Here is a 14,296-nt window from a genome sequence, read left to right on the forward strand (position 1 = left end):
CCCTCCGGAGACTCAGGAAAGTAGGTCTCCCCACTGCTCATCTCACCACCTTCTACAGGGGCACCATTGAAAGCATCCTCACATACGGCCTCACTTCCTGGTTCGGGAACTGCAAGGCTTATGAACAGAAACAGCTGAACAGGATAGTGAAGACAGCCAGCAGGACCATTGGTGCCCCCCTCCCCTTCCAGCACTGCATCCTTTTTTTTTTTTTTAAAGATATTTTTTTGGTCATTTTGTCTTTATTGGACAGGACAGGTAAGCGTGAAGGGGGAGAGAGAGAGAGGGGGATGACATGCAGCAAAGGGCCACAGGCTGGATTCGAGCCCGGGCCGCTGCGGCAACAGCCTTGTACATGGGGTGCCTGCTCTGCCACTAAGCCACTGGTGCCCCTGAATGTTATTGACTTTATTTATTTTATTTATCTTTTGTTGATGTCTTGTTGGTGTGTTTTTGTTTTTTTGTATTTTTTGTTTTTTAGTCCTTTTAACTTATTTATTACTAGTCATTTTAATGCACTGTGTAGCTGATGAGAAACAGTATTTCGTTTCTTTTTGTATGTAAATACTCAGGGAAATGACAAATAAAGTGAATCTGAATCTGAATCTGATCTGTCAGGGTTTCCTCTGGGATTTCTCAGCTCCGGGAGACTGACTTTATAATATGGGGCACCGAATAGATGAATTTACTGTTCATCAGACCACAAATGAGATCACTCTGCCTTACTCCCACCGTTAAGATACTGCTTTGCTGGGAGGAGAGGGGACGGCAGAGTCCTGCACTGGTCGGACCCACACCTGAGCCGGCACTATGACGTGCAACAGCTCATATGTCGTCCAAAGTCATGAAAAAACCTCATAGTATAGTATGTCGTCCAAAGTCATGAAAAAAAGTCACAGTATAGCATGTCGTCAAAAACGTGAAAAAACGACATTATATAGCATGTTGTCAAAAATCAAGAAAAAACGTCATAGTATAGTCTGTCGTCCAAAATGACATAAAAAACGTCATAGTACAGTAAATTGTCCAAAATCATGAAAAAAAAGGCAAAGTATGATATGTCGTCCAAAATCTCAAAAAACTTCAGAGTAAAGAATGTCATCCAAAATCATGAAAAAACATCATAGTATAGCATGTCGTCCAAAATGGCAAAAAAAAAAAAAAGTCATAGTATAGCATGTCGTCCAAAATCACAAAAAAAGTCATAGTATAGTATGTCATCAAAAACCCCCGACAGAACTTCGAAGTGTAGGATGCTGTCAAAAAATGTGAAAAAACATAATATAGCATGTCGTCCATAATGACAAAAAAAAGTCATAGTACAGTAAATTGTCCAAAATCATGAAAAAAACGTCATAGTATATAGCATGTCGTCAAAAAAAAACCGAAGAAAATGTCATACCATAGTATGTCGTCCAAAATCATGGAAGAAAATGTCATACCATAGTATGTCGTCCAAAATCATGAAAAAAACGTCATCTTATGGCATGTCATAAAAAAATCACAAAAAAACGTCATAGTATAGTATGTCCTCCAAAATCATGAAAAAACGTCATAGTATAGTATGTCGTCCAAAACCATAAAAAAAACGTCATAGTATAGCATGTCGTCCACAACCATGAAAAAACGTCATAGTATAGTATGTCGTCCAAAACCATAAAAAAAAGTCATAGTATAGTATGTCGTCCAAAATCATGAAAAAAAGTCATACTATAGCATGTCGTCCAAAATCATAAAAAAAACGTCATAGTATATAGCATGTTGTCCACAACCATGAACCTGTGTGTCTAACATATGTAACAGCAGCAACAGAAAGTTTGCTGGCAGGGAGCCAGTGCAATCCTGGATCAGAGTCAGACCCCCGGAATTGGCTGAATTAAAGTTGTTACTGGGGTTATGGTCTGTCTCCAGAGCTGTTGTCCACTTGTTGTGGGTGCCAGTCGTAGGAGCCATTTCGGAGCTAACGTTCGATGGTGTTGCACAGTGCTAGTGCTGTAGCTGAGCTGAAGAGAGGCCAGGCACTCGACAGTGTGCATAACCTCACATCCTTTGGATTTTCCCCCAAAATTTGTCCACAGTCCTTTGGAAAGGTCTCAGTTTTTAGTCACAATCCATTCACCCATTGTCAACTAAAAACCTATAACTTTTCTATGACCTGTTGCAGGCAGCAAACTGAGAACTTGTTTGACATCGGCATCTTTTTAAGTGGCAGAAATGAACTTCTCTCTCCGTAACACGTTGATCTGCTTACTGATGACACTTTGACATTGTTTCCATTCAGCTCGTGGCTCAGTGTTGCCCTGACAAGATGTTCATTTCCATGGATCAGTGGAGTTGCTATGGTTATTGCTGATGAGTCACACAGTGCGATTCTCCATACAGCACAATGAGACGATACTGAAAATAGAAGAGTAGGAATGATTGTGTAGGTGTTGAGAGAAACAAGGCACATTTGTCTGCGCATGGATCATCTGATTCCTAAATGTTTGGAGTTGTAGCCGACACAATGGCGCTAAAAATAGACTTTTAAAATCCAACATATAGAAAAGACTCATACAAGCTGATTGGTAAACGAACTGTGATTTATTACCGAAGAGTAAACATGGATAATAAAACCGATAGGATATCCGTTACAGTCAACATTTACTACACTCTATGCCACCCATTGTCCGTGTCCATGGAGTTCTTCCTCCTTTCAAACTCAAGGATGTTCCAGTTTTCCCGACAGCATCAAGTGTTGACTGGGCTTTGTGGAAGCACTTCAGCGTCACAGAGTTGAGCTGCTGCTGCTGTTGTTGTTAGCTGGGGCCTTGCTCTTCTTCCTGCCTCATCCTCTTCCTCAGCTGCTCACCGATATCAACCAGAGGGTTCATTTTGGCAGAGAGGGTCTTTACTGCGTCGCTAAACCTGCTGGTCTCTGATTCCCTTCAATAAAGGCGAAACACACAACAATCAGATTTGTAAAGATAGCTTAATATATGTAAAATAAATAATAGTAATACTGTGATAGTAATATGAAAAGCTGCGTACAGGAGTTTGCGTTTCTGTGACTGTTTCATCTGACTGAAATCTGTTGGCTCAGGTCTCTTCACCGGCCTGCAGGGAGGAGACAGGACATGTTTACATGCAACATAGTAATAGGACATTCAATGGGAATTCAACCTCCAGGTATTGATGAGTTAGCTATGGTTAGCTAGCTGCTAACTGGTACCATGATTGACAACTTCACAGTATGTTTTGGGGTGGGCGGGGCTTAGCTGGAGGCAAAACAATTTTCCACAGACATTAGCTGCGCTTGCTAGCAAGTTCTGTTAGCTTGTTTTTGACAATGGAGGAAGATGATACGAACGGTGCGTTCAGAAATACTTACTCAAACTGGACCATTCGTAAATTCGGAGGGCTGTCTGAATGTACCTTTCCGTTATCTAGAGCACTGCACTCTTGGAGTGGCAGAGCGCACTTTTGGCACTCTGTCTGGGGAGACGGAGCACTAGAGTGCCGAGCGGAGTGAATGTGTGATTAACCTAACTGTTTGTTAATTCATATAGAATCGACCAACAGGGCTCTCATTTCAGTGCAGAGTCAGACTGAATTTACGAACGCACCATGTCAGGTTTCCGGGACCGCCAATGGGACAAGGCTGGCCGACCCGTATGCTCTCACTCAGTGGGTGGATGATGTCACAGGAAGCCAATCTTACAAAGGAGGACGACACTTGAACAGTTTCCTCCATTTCTTGTACAATCGAAGCTAACGTTAGCTAATGCACTAAAAAGTTAGGGGGAAATCCAATATTCCTCTTAATACCTCCCCAGTTTCTGATAAGGTGGACATGGTAACCCTGAATGCACCGTTATTCATCCCTACAACAGGAAAGATTATTGCCTCTGACCAGTCTTTCGTCTTTTGGATTTAACCATATCGTTTACCACATTTGTTTTTGTGGATCATATTGTAGGACATCTCCTTATCCGAACAAGATTGGGCCTGGGAATATCCCAAATCTGGATACCCATCCATGAAATATACATATAAACATCCTAAAACTGTATCCCCTAAAGATCCTTTTAACATTAATTGCATCTTTGACGTATCCTGTATCCTGTATCCTGTTTTGGGAAATCATTAATCCGCAAGATATTTTTTCGGATCTTTTAACATATTAACTGTATCTTTGCACTTTTTTAATTTTGCTCCTGAACACATCTAAAACCAAGGAGCTAATTGTGGACTTCAGGAGGAAAAGAACGGATATCCAGCCTCTGCACATCAGGGGAGAGTGTGTGGAGAGGGTCTCAGTCTTTTGTTTCCTGGGAGTCCACATCACAGACAATTTGTCATGGGGCACAAACACAGCAGAGCTGGTGAAGACTAAAGAGGCACAACATCCCTCAGAAGCTGCTGGTGTCCTTCTATCGCTGCTCGATCGAGAGCATCGTACTGCCTGTGTGTTTGGTTTGCAAGCTGCACAGTGGCACAGAAGAACGCACTGCAGGGGGTCATTAAGGTGGCCCAAAAGATCATCGGCTGCCCTCTGACACCACTGAAGGAGCTACACAGCTCCCGCTGCCTCAGGAAGGCCCTCGCCATATCACAGGACTCATCACATCCCGGACACAATCTGTTTGAACTGCTTCCATCGGGCAGACGTCACAGGGTCATCAGAACACGCACAAATAGACTTAAAAACAGTTTTTACCCCACAGCCATTGTTACATTAAATACCGCTGGACATTGAGTGACTGACAAAACACATGCACTTCCGTATAACTGGTCATACACTTTATATGCACTTTATGATACCGTCCCCATGTGTTCTTATATTGTTTTTATGTGTTCCTTGTCTTCTCTTTTTACTATTTATTTATTAGCTCATTTTGCACTGTCAAGGACTGCACTGAAATTTCGTTGTACCTGTTACAATGACAATAAAGATATTCTATTCTATTCTAATCCCGACTCTATTTGGTGATGTCACCTGACAGTGTTCTTCTAACAGTGTGATGACAGTCAGCAGAGGAAGGCTCATACTGACGCCATCACTGCTGCTGTTCAACTCAGACACACCGCATGTGCTGCTCTTGGTTCTAATTTACACCTTTCAAGGACAAAAGAAATGTGATAATTATGGAGAGCCACACTTGAAAATCGACAACAACTGTCGTGTCGACACTTGATGCCCGCTCCAGAGGTCACCTTGATACTTACACTTTGTTTTTCCTGCTCTTGCGTCGAGCGGTGGGGGCTGTGACGGCGGGGGTAATGAGCTGAGAGAGCTCCGGCAGGGCGTCGGCTAGCACCCTCATGTCCCCCACCACGGGCGTGGCCTGCCTCCGGGCCTCGGCCGCCTGCTGCTCCTTGGCCTGTTTAATGGAGCTGATCTCTGAGAGGAGGCAGAAGAATGCACAAGACAAAAAGAGCGGGTGAGTTACATTCAAGCTGAACAATACAGTGACTCAAAAAATGCATGCGGCACACTACGGATTCACTGGGCGTGGTGCACTGGACCGCGCTGTGGCTGCACCACTGCCTTCCAGGATTCGGAACCCTGATCCACACATCACCAGCGTTTAGTTCTAAGCCCTTAAAAACTGCCATTAGTCTGTGAAAATCCACACCGGTCAAAGTCTACTGTCCCGACTCATGACGGCAAAAAGGCTATTTCTTCCTAATTTTCTTCTGATTCCTGAAAGCTGTCCGCCATGCAGCCACTCTTGGATTTCAGCAGAGTTGAGCCACGCAGCCATTAGCACCTAATTATAAGCCTGAACAGGATACGTGTTGTGTTACCCGGGAATTGATTGGCTCAGCAGCAGGGTACGGTTACAGGACCGGATCGCAATTATGGGAGATGATGACCGCGTCATGATGTTTGGGAGAGGAGTTATAATTGCAGAGAAGTGCAAAGATGGACTTTGAGCGAAAAAGCTCAAAACTCAGTGACCACTGCCATTGGGGAGTACTGTTGCCATGAGGGGGGTACTTGGTCTGCAACAGTGTTTGAGTGGGTGGAACATGTCAGGTGGTATCCACATGAATGCCAGAACCAAAGGTTTCCCAGCAGAACAATGCATTGGAACAAAATAATCAAAGTTACTCAATTCACCTGTCACTGGTTTTGGTGTTTTGGCTGATCGGTGGATATCAATACACTGCCCAGCGCTAGTTGGATTTGTACCACTACTACTATTGGAGTGTTTATATAACTCACTGTTAAGCCATCTCTCCCTCCTCTCCTTCATCTTCTCTTTCTTTGACTTCAATTTCTTCTCTTCTGGGGCTGTGAAAACACACACACACACACACACACACACACACACACACACACACACACACACACACAGAGAAAGTTACATGACAGCACACATCAAACCCAACTGGGTTCTCAGCAAAGGGAGAGGTCCACTAATTAAACATGAAGGGAGGCAAATTCATAAATGTGTTAAAGATACATCAAAGGTGGCGAGGGATTGGGTTGGCCGCGAGCTACAGCGAACCGCCACCCTCTCCGCCCCCTCCTTGAGAGTGAGTCGAATGAAGTGAGGATCAGATGGATCAGCAGCACACTCTGAGCCTTTTACTGGAGTTCACTTTTCCTTATTGTCGGTCACTACAAATGAGACCTGAGGGGGACCTGATGCTTCACTTTCAAGCCTACGTGGACGAGAAGTCCTCAAAGTACTACAGATACAAACCCAGTAGGTAGTGAGCTCGAGAGCACTTCGAAAAACCACTGTCGGTAAACACAGTTTGTTGCTGGGTCTACAAATTTTTGGAAATCATGGTCGTCGTGTCCTCCGAGCTAAAGAGGAAATGGACCATCCAGACTGTTACCAGCTCTAAGTTCAAAGCCAGCATCTGTGATGGTATGGAGGTGTGTTAGTGCATCGACATCGACAGGATGGATACATCACTTGCTACGCCAATCAACATTCTCAGATCAACCATGGTCATCACGTTTTCAGAACTTTGAGAGATAAAGTTGGTGGGGTAAATGTTAACCATAAGAAGGACTCAAGTTTGTTCCTTTATTGAACTTCAACTTTCATGGTATCAACAATATTTTGACGAACGTTTGATTATAATCCTAACCCGGAGACCTGTATTTAGTGTGAGACGTGTGTTCAGACAGGCACCTTATCTCCACAGATCCTGGAAGGCCTTTATCTGCCACCGCAGCGCTAAACAACAGAAGTGGTTCTGCTGCTGTTTGCAGTAAAAGAACAGGCAAAGATAGGCATCTGCTGCTGACTACAAATGTGGGTAGGGATGGAGAAATTCAATCTCCCGTGTGTGGGTGGGGGTGTCATTTGTGTTTGTCGAGGGGGGGAATGTGGGGAGGATGCTTTACCACCACTCAGCTCCCATTGGGGGCATCATCTTTCTGCTGTGAGATGAAATGGATAGCTGTGATTACGGCTGGCAGGAGGCTACCCCCCTCACCCACCCAGACTGTACGCCCTGCTTCGACTCCTCACCTTTCTGCACCTTCTTGGATGGACTAGGACATGGAGGTGGGCACAGACGGTGTTTCAGAGCATTGAGACTTTAGAGATGACAGATGGCAGAGGAGTGAGTAGTGTGATGTGGGAAAAGTTGATCTGCAGGAGACAAAAATATTTGAGGGCAATGCAGAATGTCTGAGGGCCCACGGTGAGGACTTATGTTTATGACCATGAAACATGACTGCAGAGTTGTTTCTCAATGAGGCGTGAATGTCATGACTTTTGTGTTTAAAGGAGGCGTGAAGCTGAACTACTGCCAGCCAATACCAAGCCCTCTGTCTTGACACCCAAGACCCAAGACCCCTGACCCACGATACAGATCAATGTATGGCCATGGTATCGGTTTAACCTTTCGAATCAGGTATTGATCAAACTAACGTGCTGTCACACCTCTGAGGCTAACAGCAGAAATAGATCTGTGTCATATATGATTTTCCTTTAGAGGGGTTCCCTGTGGCACCAGACTCAAATGTCATATAGTACGAGACAGATTCTGTGCATTTAAGTGCCCCCCCAGCAGGACAATGCACCATGCTACATCACAAAAACTGCTCCGGCATTACCCAAGAAATGGGACAAAGAGTTCAAGGCGTCGAGATCCCAATCTGATCGAACATTTGAGGGACCTGCTGGTACCCCAGAGGTACCCCCGATCCACAGTGGGTGCTGTTTGGGCCGGATTTGGCTCTGACCTGTTAAGACCTCTGGAGGGTGTCCCTTGGTGTCTGGCACCAGGGCGTTAGCTTCAGATCTTTTGAGTCCTGTGCGTTGTGAGGTGGAGTACCAGCATGTCCCACAGATGTTTGATCAGATTGGGATCCTGAGCCGTTTTTGTGGTGTGGCATGGTGCATTGTCCTGCTGGGGGGGCACTGCTACTGGGGAGTGCCGTTGCCTTGAGGGTGGGTGCCTGGTTTGTACTCAGGTGGTGTCCACATGAATGCCAGAACCAAAGGTTTCCCAAGAGAACAATGCACTATAACAAGATGGTCAGTGTTGTTCACTTCACCTGTTGGTGGTTTTAATGTTTTGGCTGATCAGTGCATATTTTCTTATTTCTATAGTCAATTTTTTATCTCTGTTTCTTGTTTGTAGTACTTTCTTTAATTTTTTCAAATGTATTGCAATGCACCATAACACCAGAGCAAATTCCTTCTATGTGAAAAGCTCTTTGAAAATAAACTGGATTACGATGTTGTTGAGATGAGAGAAGGAGACAGTTGTGGAGGATAGTGGAAGAACAGAGGAAGGAAGTGAGCAGGCAGGCAGTCTTTAGGGAGCTGGCCTGAGAATAAAGAGGAGCCAGGGTCTTCCCTCCAGGGTCTGGTCGTGATATGATACCTCTAATTAGACTGCAGACAGGGCGCTTCGTCAAGAGGCCGTGGGGGCTGTCTGATCAACTTCCAAAATCAGGAATATACACGACAGGTTCAGGACAACAGATACGTACCTTTTAATCCAAATGTCATGTCTGAGAAAATGGATATTTGATGGATATCAAGACAGATGTCTGTCGAAGACCTTCAGGGTCCCCACACATTGTCATTGACAAATTGTCAAAACTTTTTCATGACTTTTCAAGAACCCATGATAAAAAAATTCTTTAACAGGATTTATGTCTATGTAATAAAGATTATTAATAAAATATTTTGGTCTACTTCCCTTTTTTAACTTCTTAACTTGCCCTGTGTCAGAAAATAGCCTTGTTGGGACAAGAACTCACAACTTCAAACAATTAAAAACAGTGTTAAATGCCTTCAAAATCTAAAACTAACAGTGTGTACCTTTTATAAGAATGTCGGCCCTTTGACGTTGTGTCCAAGATTTCTGTCAACTCTTTCTTTAAATCATTATTTAATCAGTCATAAAAGGTGTTCGCTCTATCACAAGGTCTAAAGGTCTCTCTTCCTGGTTTCCAAAATGGTGAGAATGCTGCTAAAGTACAGGTAAGCTTTCGATTTTGTCATAAATTCATGAAATTATATTGCTATCTGGTGTGTCTGGACCTTATCAAGACATGAGAAGAATCGAACAATGGTGGACTTTACGACTCCGACGCTAAACGTATTGGAACCTTTTTTCAAATTAAATAAACATGGCTGATTATGAAGAGAAGAAACGTAATAACTGACGAGTCTACACACACAATATACTTGGATCCATTATTTTCGACTAGATGGTGACTCAGAAGAGATCAAATCTAACACCTGCCAGTATTATACAGAGTTGAGTCACCAACTCATCCTTTCAGTTTCAAACAGATCACATCCTGAGATCTCATGAGATCTCACAATAGGACAGCACCAGCCTCGGTGTATTCCAGTCGAAGCAAGGAAACACTGATGCAGCTAAACCTTGATTTCATGCAAGAGCTAAATTTATCCTCGCCTGGTCTATAAATAGCAGCGGGCCGTTGTTTGGGGAGGCTTCGCGCAGCATGGCGTGCTTAGCAACTAGGCCCACATCCATCACTCCCTATTTCAGACACATTCCCAGTCACAGAGAGACACCACCGCTGCCCTGCAACCCTTTGATTATCTTTGTTTCTTAAAAGCTCTGTTCAGATTTCTGGGCCGGCCTTTTGAAGCTGCTGCTCCACAGCTGCCAGGAGACATTCCAGCAGCCTTATTTTGTACCACAGAAATCCCTAAAAAACCTTTCCTGTCGTCTGCTGTGAAACTGCTGCAGCACCAGGACAATCGTTATCTTATACACCATCTAGTGGTCGGACAGTGTGTGTACCGCTGCCACTGTACACATTACTGTAAGCATTTTCAGAACAAACATTTCCTGTGAGAACAACACAAAAGTGCAACAACAATCAGTATGTAGTGTGTAATTGGAAAACTTTGAAGGGTTGCCTCTTCAATACCAGTTTGCTCAGAACTTCTGCACTGCACTGTTTTGTATTAGTCCACTGCAAGACTAGTATAAAAATCCTGAATGGTCTTTTTTAGTACAGGAAAGTTAGGAAAAATTCTGATAATAATTAAGTAGATAGATTCCAATATTCAGAAACTATATTATTTTAATGTGATAGACAGTGTTCATTTATGATAACAATTGTTTGTTGCACAATACATTAAAACAAAATGACCTCAAGCAGGCTAAGAAGAAAGAAGATTTCTGTAGAAACTTTGAACAGAAATTTAATTTAATCATGAATACTTCAAGAAAAACGTTAAACATTTGTTGGAAAAGTCAATCAACAAAATGACAACAAAAATTAAAAAAACAAAAAAAGGATTATAGATTTAGAAAATTTTACTTTTTAAAAAGGGGGGATTATACTTATTATCATTTTTATTATTATTATTATTACATATTTAAAATTATGTTACAGAATTTCTGTAATTTTAAGCACCTTTTTCAGGTCATTCCCTTGTTGTTGTTTTTTTTACTTTTTTAATTTTCTTGTTTTAACTTTCTTGTTTTACTAATTTTTAATTTTCCTTTTTCTAATTTCCTCTTTTTAATTTTCTTTTTCTCCCCGTTTTTAATTTTCTTATTTTTTTAATTTTTCTTTTTCTAATTTCCTGTTTTTAATTTTCTCTGTTTTTCTTGTTTTTAATTTTCTTTTTTCTAATGTTCTGGTATATAACTTTCTCTCTTTACCAATTTTCTTGTATTTAATTTTCTTATTTTTTTTAATTTTCTTTTTTCAAATTTCCTGTTTTTAATTTTCTCTTTTTTAAAAAAAAGTATTTTTATTGTTTTTAATTTTCTTTTATATAATTTTCTTGTTTTTAATTTTCTTTTTTCTAGTTTTCTGGTATTTAACTTTCTCTCTTTACCAATTTTCTTGTATTTAATTTTCTTATTTTTTTAATTTTCCTTTTTCTAATTTCCTGTTTTTAATTTTCTCTTTTTTTTCCTTGTTTTTAATTTTCTTTTATCTAATTTTCTTGTTTTTAATTTTCTTTTTTCTAATTTTCTGGTATTTAACTTTCTCTCCTTACCAATTTTCTTGTATTTAATTTTCTTATTTTTTTTAATTTTCTTTTTTCAAATTTCCTGTTTTTAATTTTCTCTCTTTTTTTTAAAATAATTTTCTTGTTTTTAATTTTCTTTTATATAATTTTCTTGTTTTTAATTTTCTGGTATTTAACTTTCTCTCCTTACCAATTTTCTTGTATTTAATTTTATTATTTTTTTAATTTTCTTTTTTCAAATTTCCTGTTTTTAATTTTCTCTTTTTTTTCTATTTTTCTTGTTTATAATTTTCTTTTATATGATTTTCTTGTTTTTAATTTCCTTTTTTCTAATTTTCTTGTACTTAATTTTCTCTCTTTACTAATTTTGTTGTTTTTAGTTTTCACTTTTTACTAATTTCCTATTTCTAATTTTCTCTTAGCTAATTTCTTACCTTTAATTTTCTCTTTTTTCTAATTTTCTTATGTTTAATTTTTTTTTCTAATTTTCTTGTTTTTAATTTCTGCTTCTACTAATTTCATGCAAATTTTTGGGTCATTTCTTCTTTCGTTGCTCTTTGCCTTAGTCCCATGTTTTTGAAAGAAATCCAGCCAGTTTGCTGTCAGGTTTCGAAGGGTTAATGCTAACTGAACACAACACAGGATTATCATACACATGCACGAGGAGGTGGAGGAGACAGTGACAACATTCTGAGTTTAACACGCAGCATATTTATTCCTAAAATCTGCAGAAAATCTGTGGTGTTCTGCGAGCGCAGGTTCCATATGGGCCTGCTCATCAGGCTCTTCCAACCATTGGAACCTTATTCGGACAACACCTTCCTAATCGGTACAAACAGTTTCAACTAGTAGCTCTGCCAAAGAAGCCTTTAATAGAGTTCCACCTGCACTGCATTTACGGATCCCAAAATACCTTGGAATTCAGAGAAGAGACATAGAATGATCACAAAGGGACAAACACTTTGTTGATCTGTCAGATTTATGTATGCTTGGCCACTTGGTGGTTGATTCTGCGCCAGGTGTGGCCCATGGGCTGAATAGACCTGATCTGGATTACAAAATGTAGTCAGTATCTCCCTTTTTTAAATGTAATCTTTTGAAGAAGTTGAAATAACTTCAAAGATCCACAAGTCAGGGTCAGTTCACTTGAATTACGCAAACAGATTTTCTTACTTGACTCTAGTGTTGCACCCTTTTCCAAAAACAGTGTCCTTGTCACTGTGGACAACAGAACAGAGCACAGCTTTTATAGGAAAGTGTGTTTGGGTTATCCAGAGTAACAAGGACAGCATTTTTGGAAAGATGTGTCCTTCACAAAGATTTTTAAAGTAATTCTTCCATGCTGTGGGCAGCACAAACTAAACCGCACTGACCTCCAGCGTGTTGGGGTAGAGGCAGAATTCTCAAAGGTAGACATTAGCAAACCTGGACCAATAAAACCTGATTCCTAAACCTCCTTTCATACTGTCAGGTGACCTCACACACTCAGAGAGGGCCTTTGAAGTTCAGGGGCCAGATGCACCATGAGGCATTAGACCTCCTATCAGACGGGTGGACCGGGACGTTCTGGTACCCCACATGTACCCCTAATCCACTGGATCGGACTTGTCTCTGACATGTCAAGGAAGGGACACATGATCTCTGGAGGGAGTCCAGATCTTCAGATCATTTGAGACCTGTCAGTTGTGAGGTGGGGTACCAGCACGTCCCAAGATGCTCGTTCAGATTGGGGTGTGGGAGATGGGTTCTTTGGATCATCCATGAGCAGTTTTTGTGGTCGAGTGGTATCCACGAATGCCATGACCAAAGGTTTCTCAACAGAACATTGCATTGTAACAAGAGGATCAGGGTTACTCACTTCACCTGTCACTGGTTTTAATGTTTCCAATTCATGATTGCGTCTGCCACACACTTACACTGTCCTACAAAAAATTTAGTCTTACCTTTCTTAGCAGGTACAGGTACATCTGGAGGTTCCTCGAACTTGAGTGTCTGTACCAGGGCCTCTGGAGTGATCTTGGTGCTGGCAAAGATCCCAGAAGGGAAGATCCCCTGCCCCAGAACCTGTGAGGGTTTACAGTAAGTACAAGTATATCAAAGTAATCATGCACCATGTTGTGAGAGTTGATTTACTTCACTTTAAAAGGGGTGACCCTTCAAAATAAAGCTCCAAGTCTTGACTGCTATGCCAATTCGTGTGTTGACTACATTCACAGATTTAGACTCAAAGTCAGAACTTTATTTTGTTCCCATAACAGACCTGTTGAGGGTGTTTCGAGGCCACACTCTTGTTTTGCTCCAGGAGTGTTGGTGTTGTGTTGTGGAGCTCCGGGGCTGCAGGCTTCTCTAAACTCGGACAGGAAGCGGAGTCCAGGGACTTTGAGAGGCTGCTCGGCTTGTCGAGCTTCACCGCCTCCTGGTGAAGCTTCTGACGGACATGTTTTATCTTCCCAACCATGTTGACGCAGCTCAGAGAACTTTACATCCAACTCTAACTCAGTGTTTGGCACAGGCGGCTCTGTTGCTGCTCCCTGCTGTCGACAGCGTGTGACGTCGTCAAGTCAGCGATGCTACCGGAAGGAAGCGGATCTGTGTTACCTTCAAATTTCAACATCAAGCGCTGTGTCTGTGTGAGTGTCGTGGGTTTAATGTTCATATTCAAACGAGACAAATCCCCCCTCTGTGTTGTTTAGTGTTATTGTGTGCTGACGTGTTTCCGGTGCTACTTTACATAGGCTACATGGTTAGCTAACATGCTATGCTACGCTAAGCAGTTAGCTTTACATACTTCCTGCCTTATTTATTTTTTGGCTTTGGACTTCTTATTTCTCAAAACGCTCATATGTCAATAAAAGTTTTAG

At 41.5% G+C, this 14,296-nt stretch overlaps 1 protein-coding gene across 1 annotated transcript; it reads right to left on the reverse strand.

Moving 5' to 3' along the window:
* Nucleotides 1–2,564: 2,564 nt before the first annotated feature.
* slx9 (SLX9 ribosome biogenesis factor) lies at nt 2,565–14,023 on the reverse strand. The gene is made up of 6 exons (XM_050063270.1): nt 13,696–14,023; nt 13,379–13,499; nt 6,212–6,280; nt 5,209–5,383; nt 3,031–3,096; nt 2,565–2,925 (listed from the first exon to the last, which is right to left on the reverse strand). Exons 1-6 carry the CDS (start codon nt 13,891–13,893, stop codon nt 2,799–2,801), a joined length of 756 nt encoding a protein of 251 aa, XP_049919227.1. The 5' UTR covers nt 13,894–14,023; the 3' UTR covers nt 2,565–2,798.
* Nucleotides 14,024–14,296: the final 273 nt, after the last annotated feature.

Source organism: Epinephelus moara, chromosome 15 (genome assembly GCF_006386435.1).
Source record: "Epinephelus moara isolate mb chromosome 15, YSFRI_EMoa_1.0, whole genome shotgun sequence".
Taxonomy (NCBI): Eukaryota; Metazoa; Chordata; class Actinopteri; order Perciformes; family Serranidae; genus Epinephelus; species Epinephelus moara.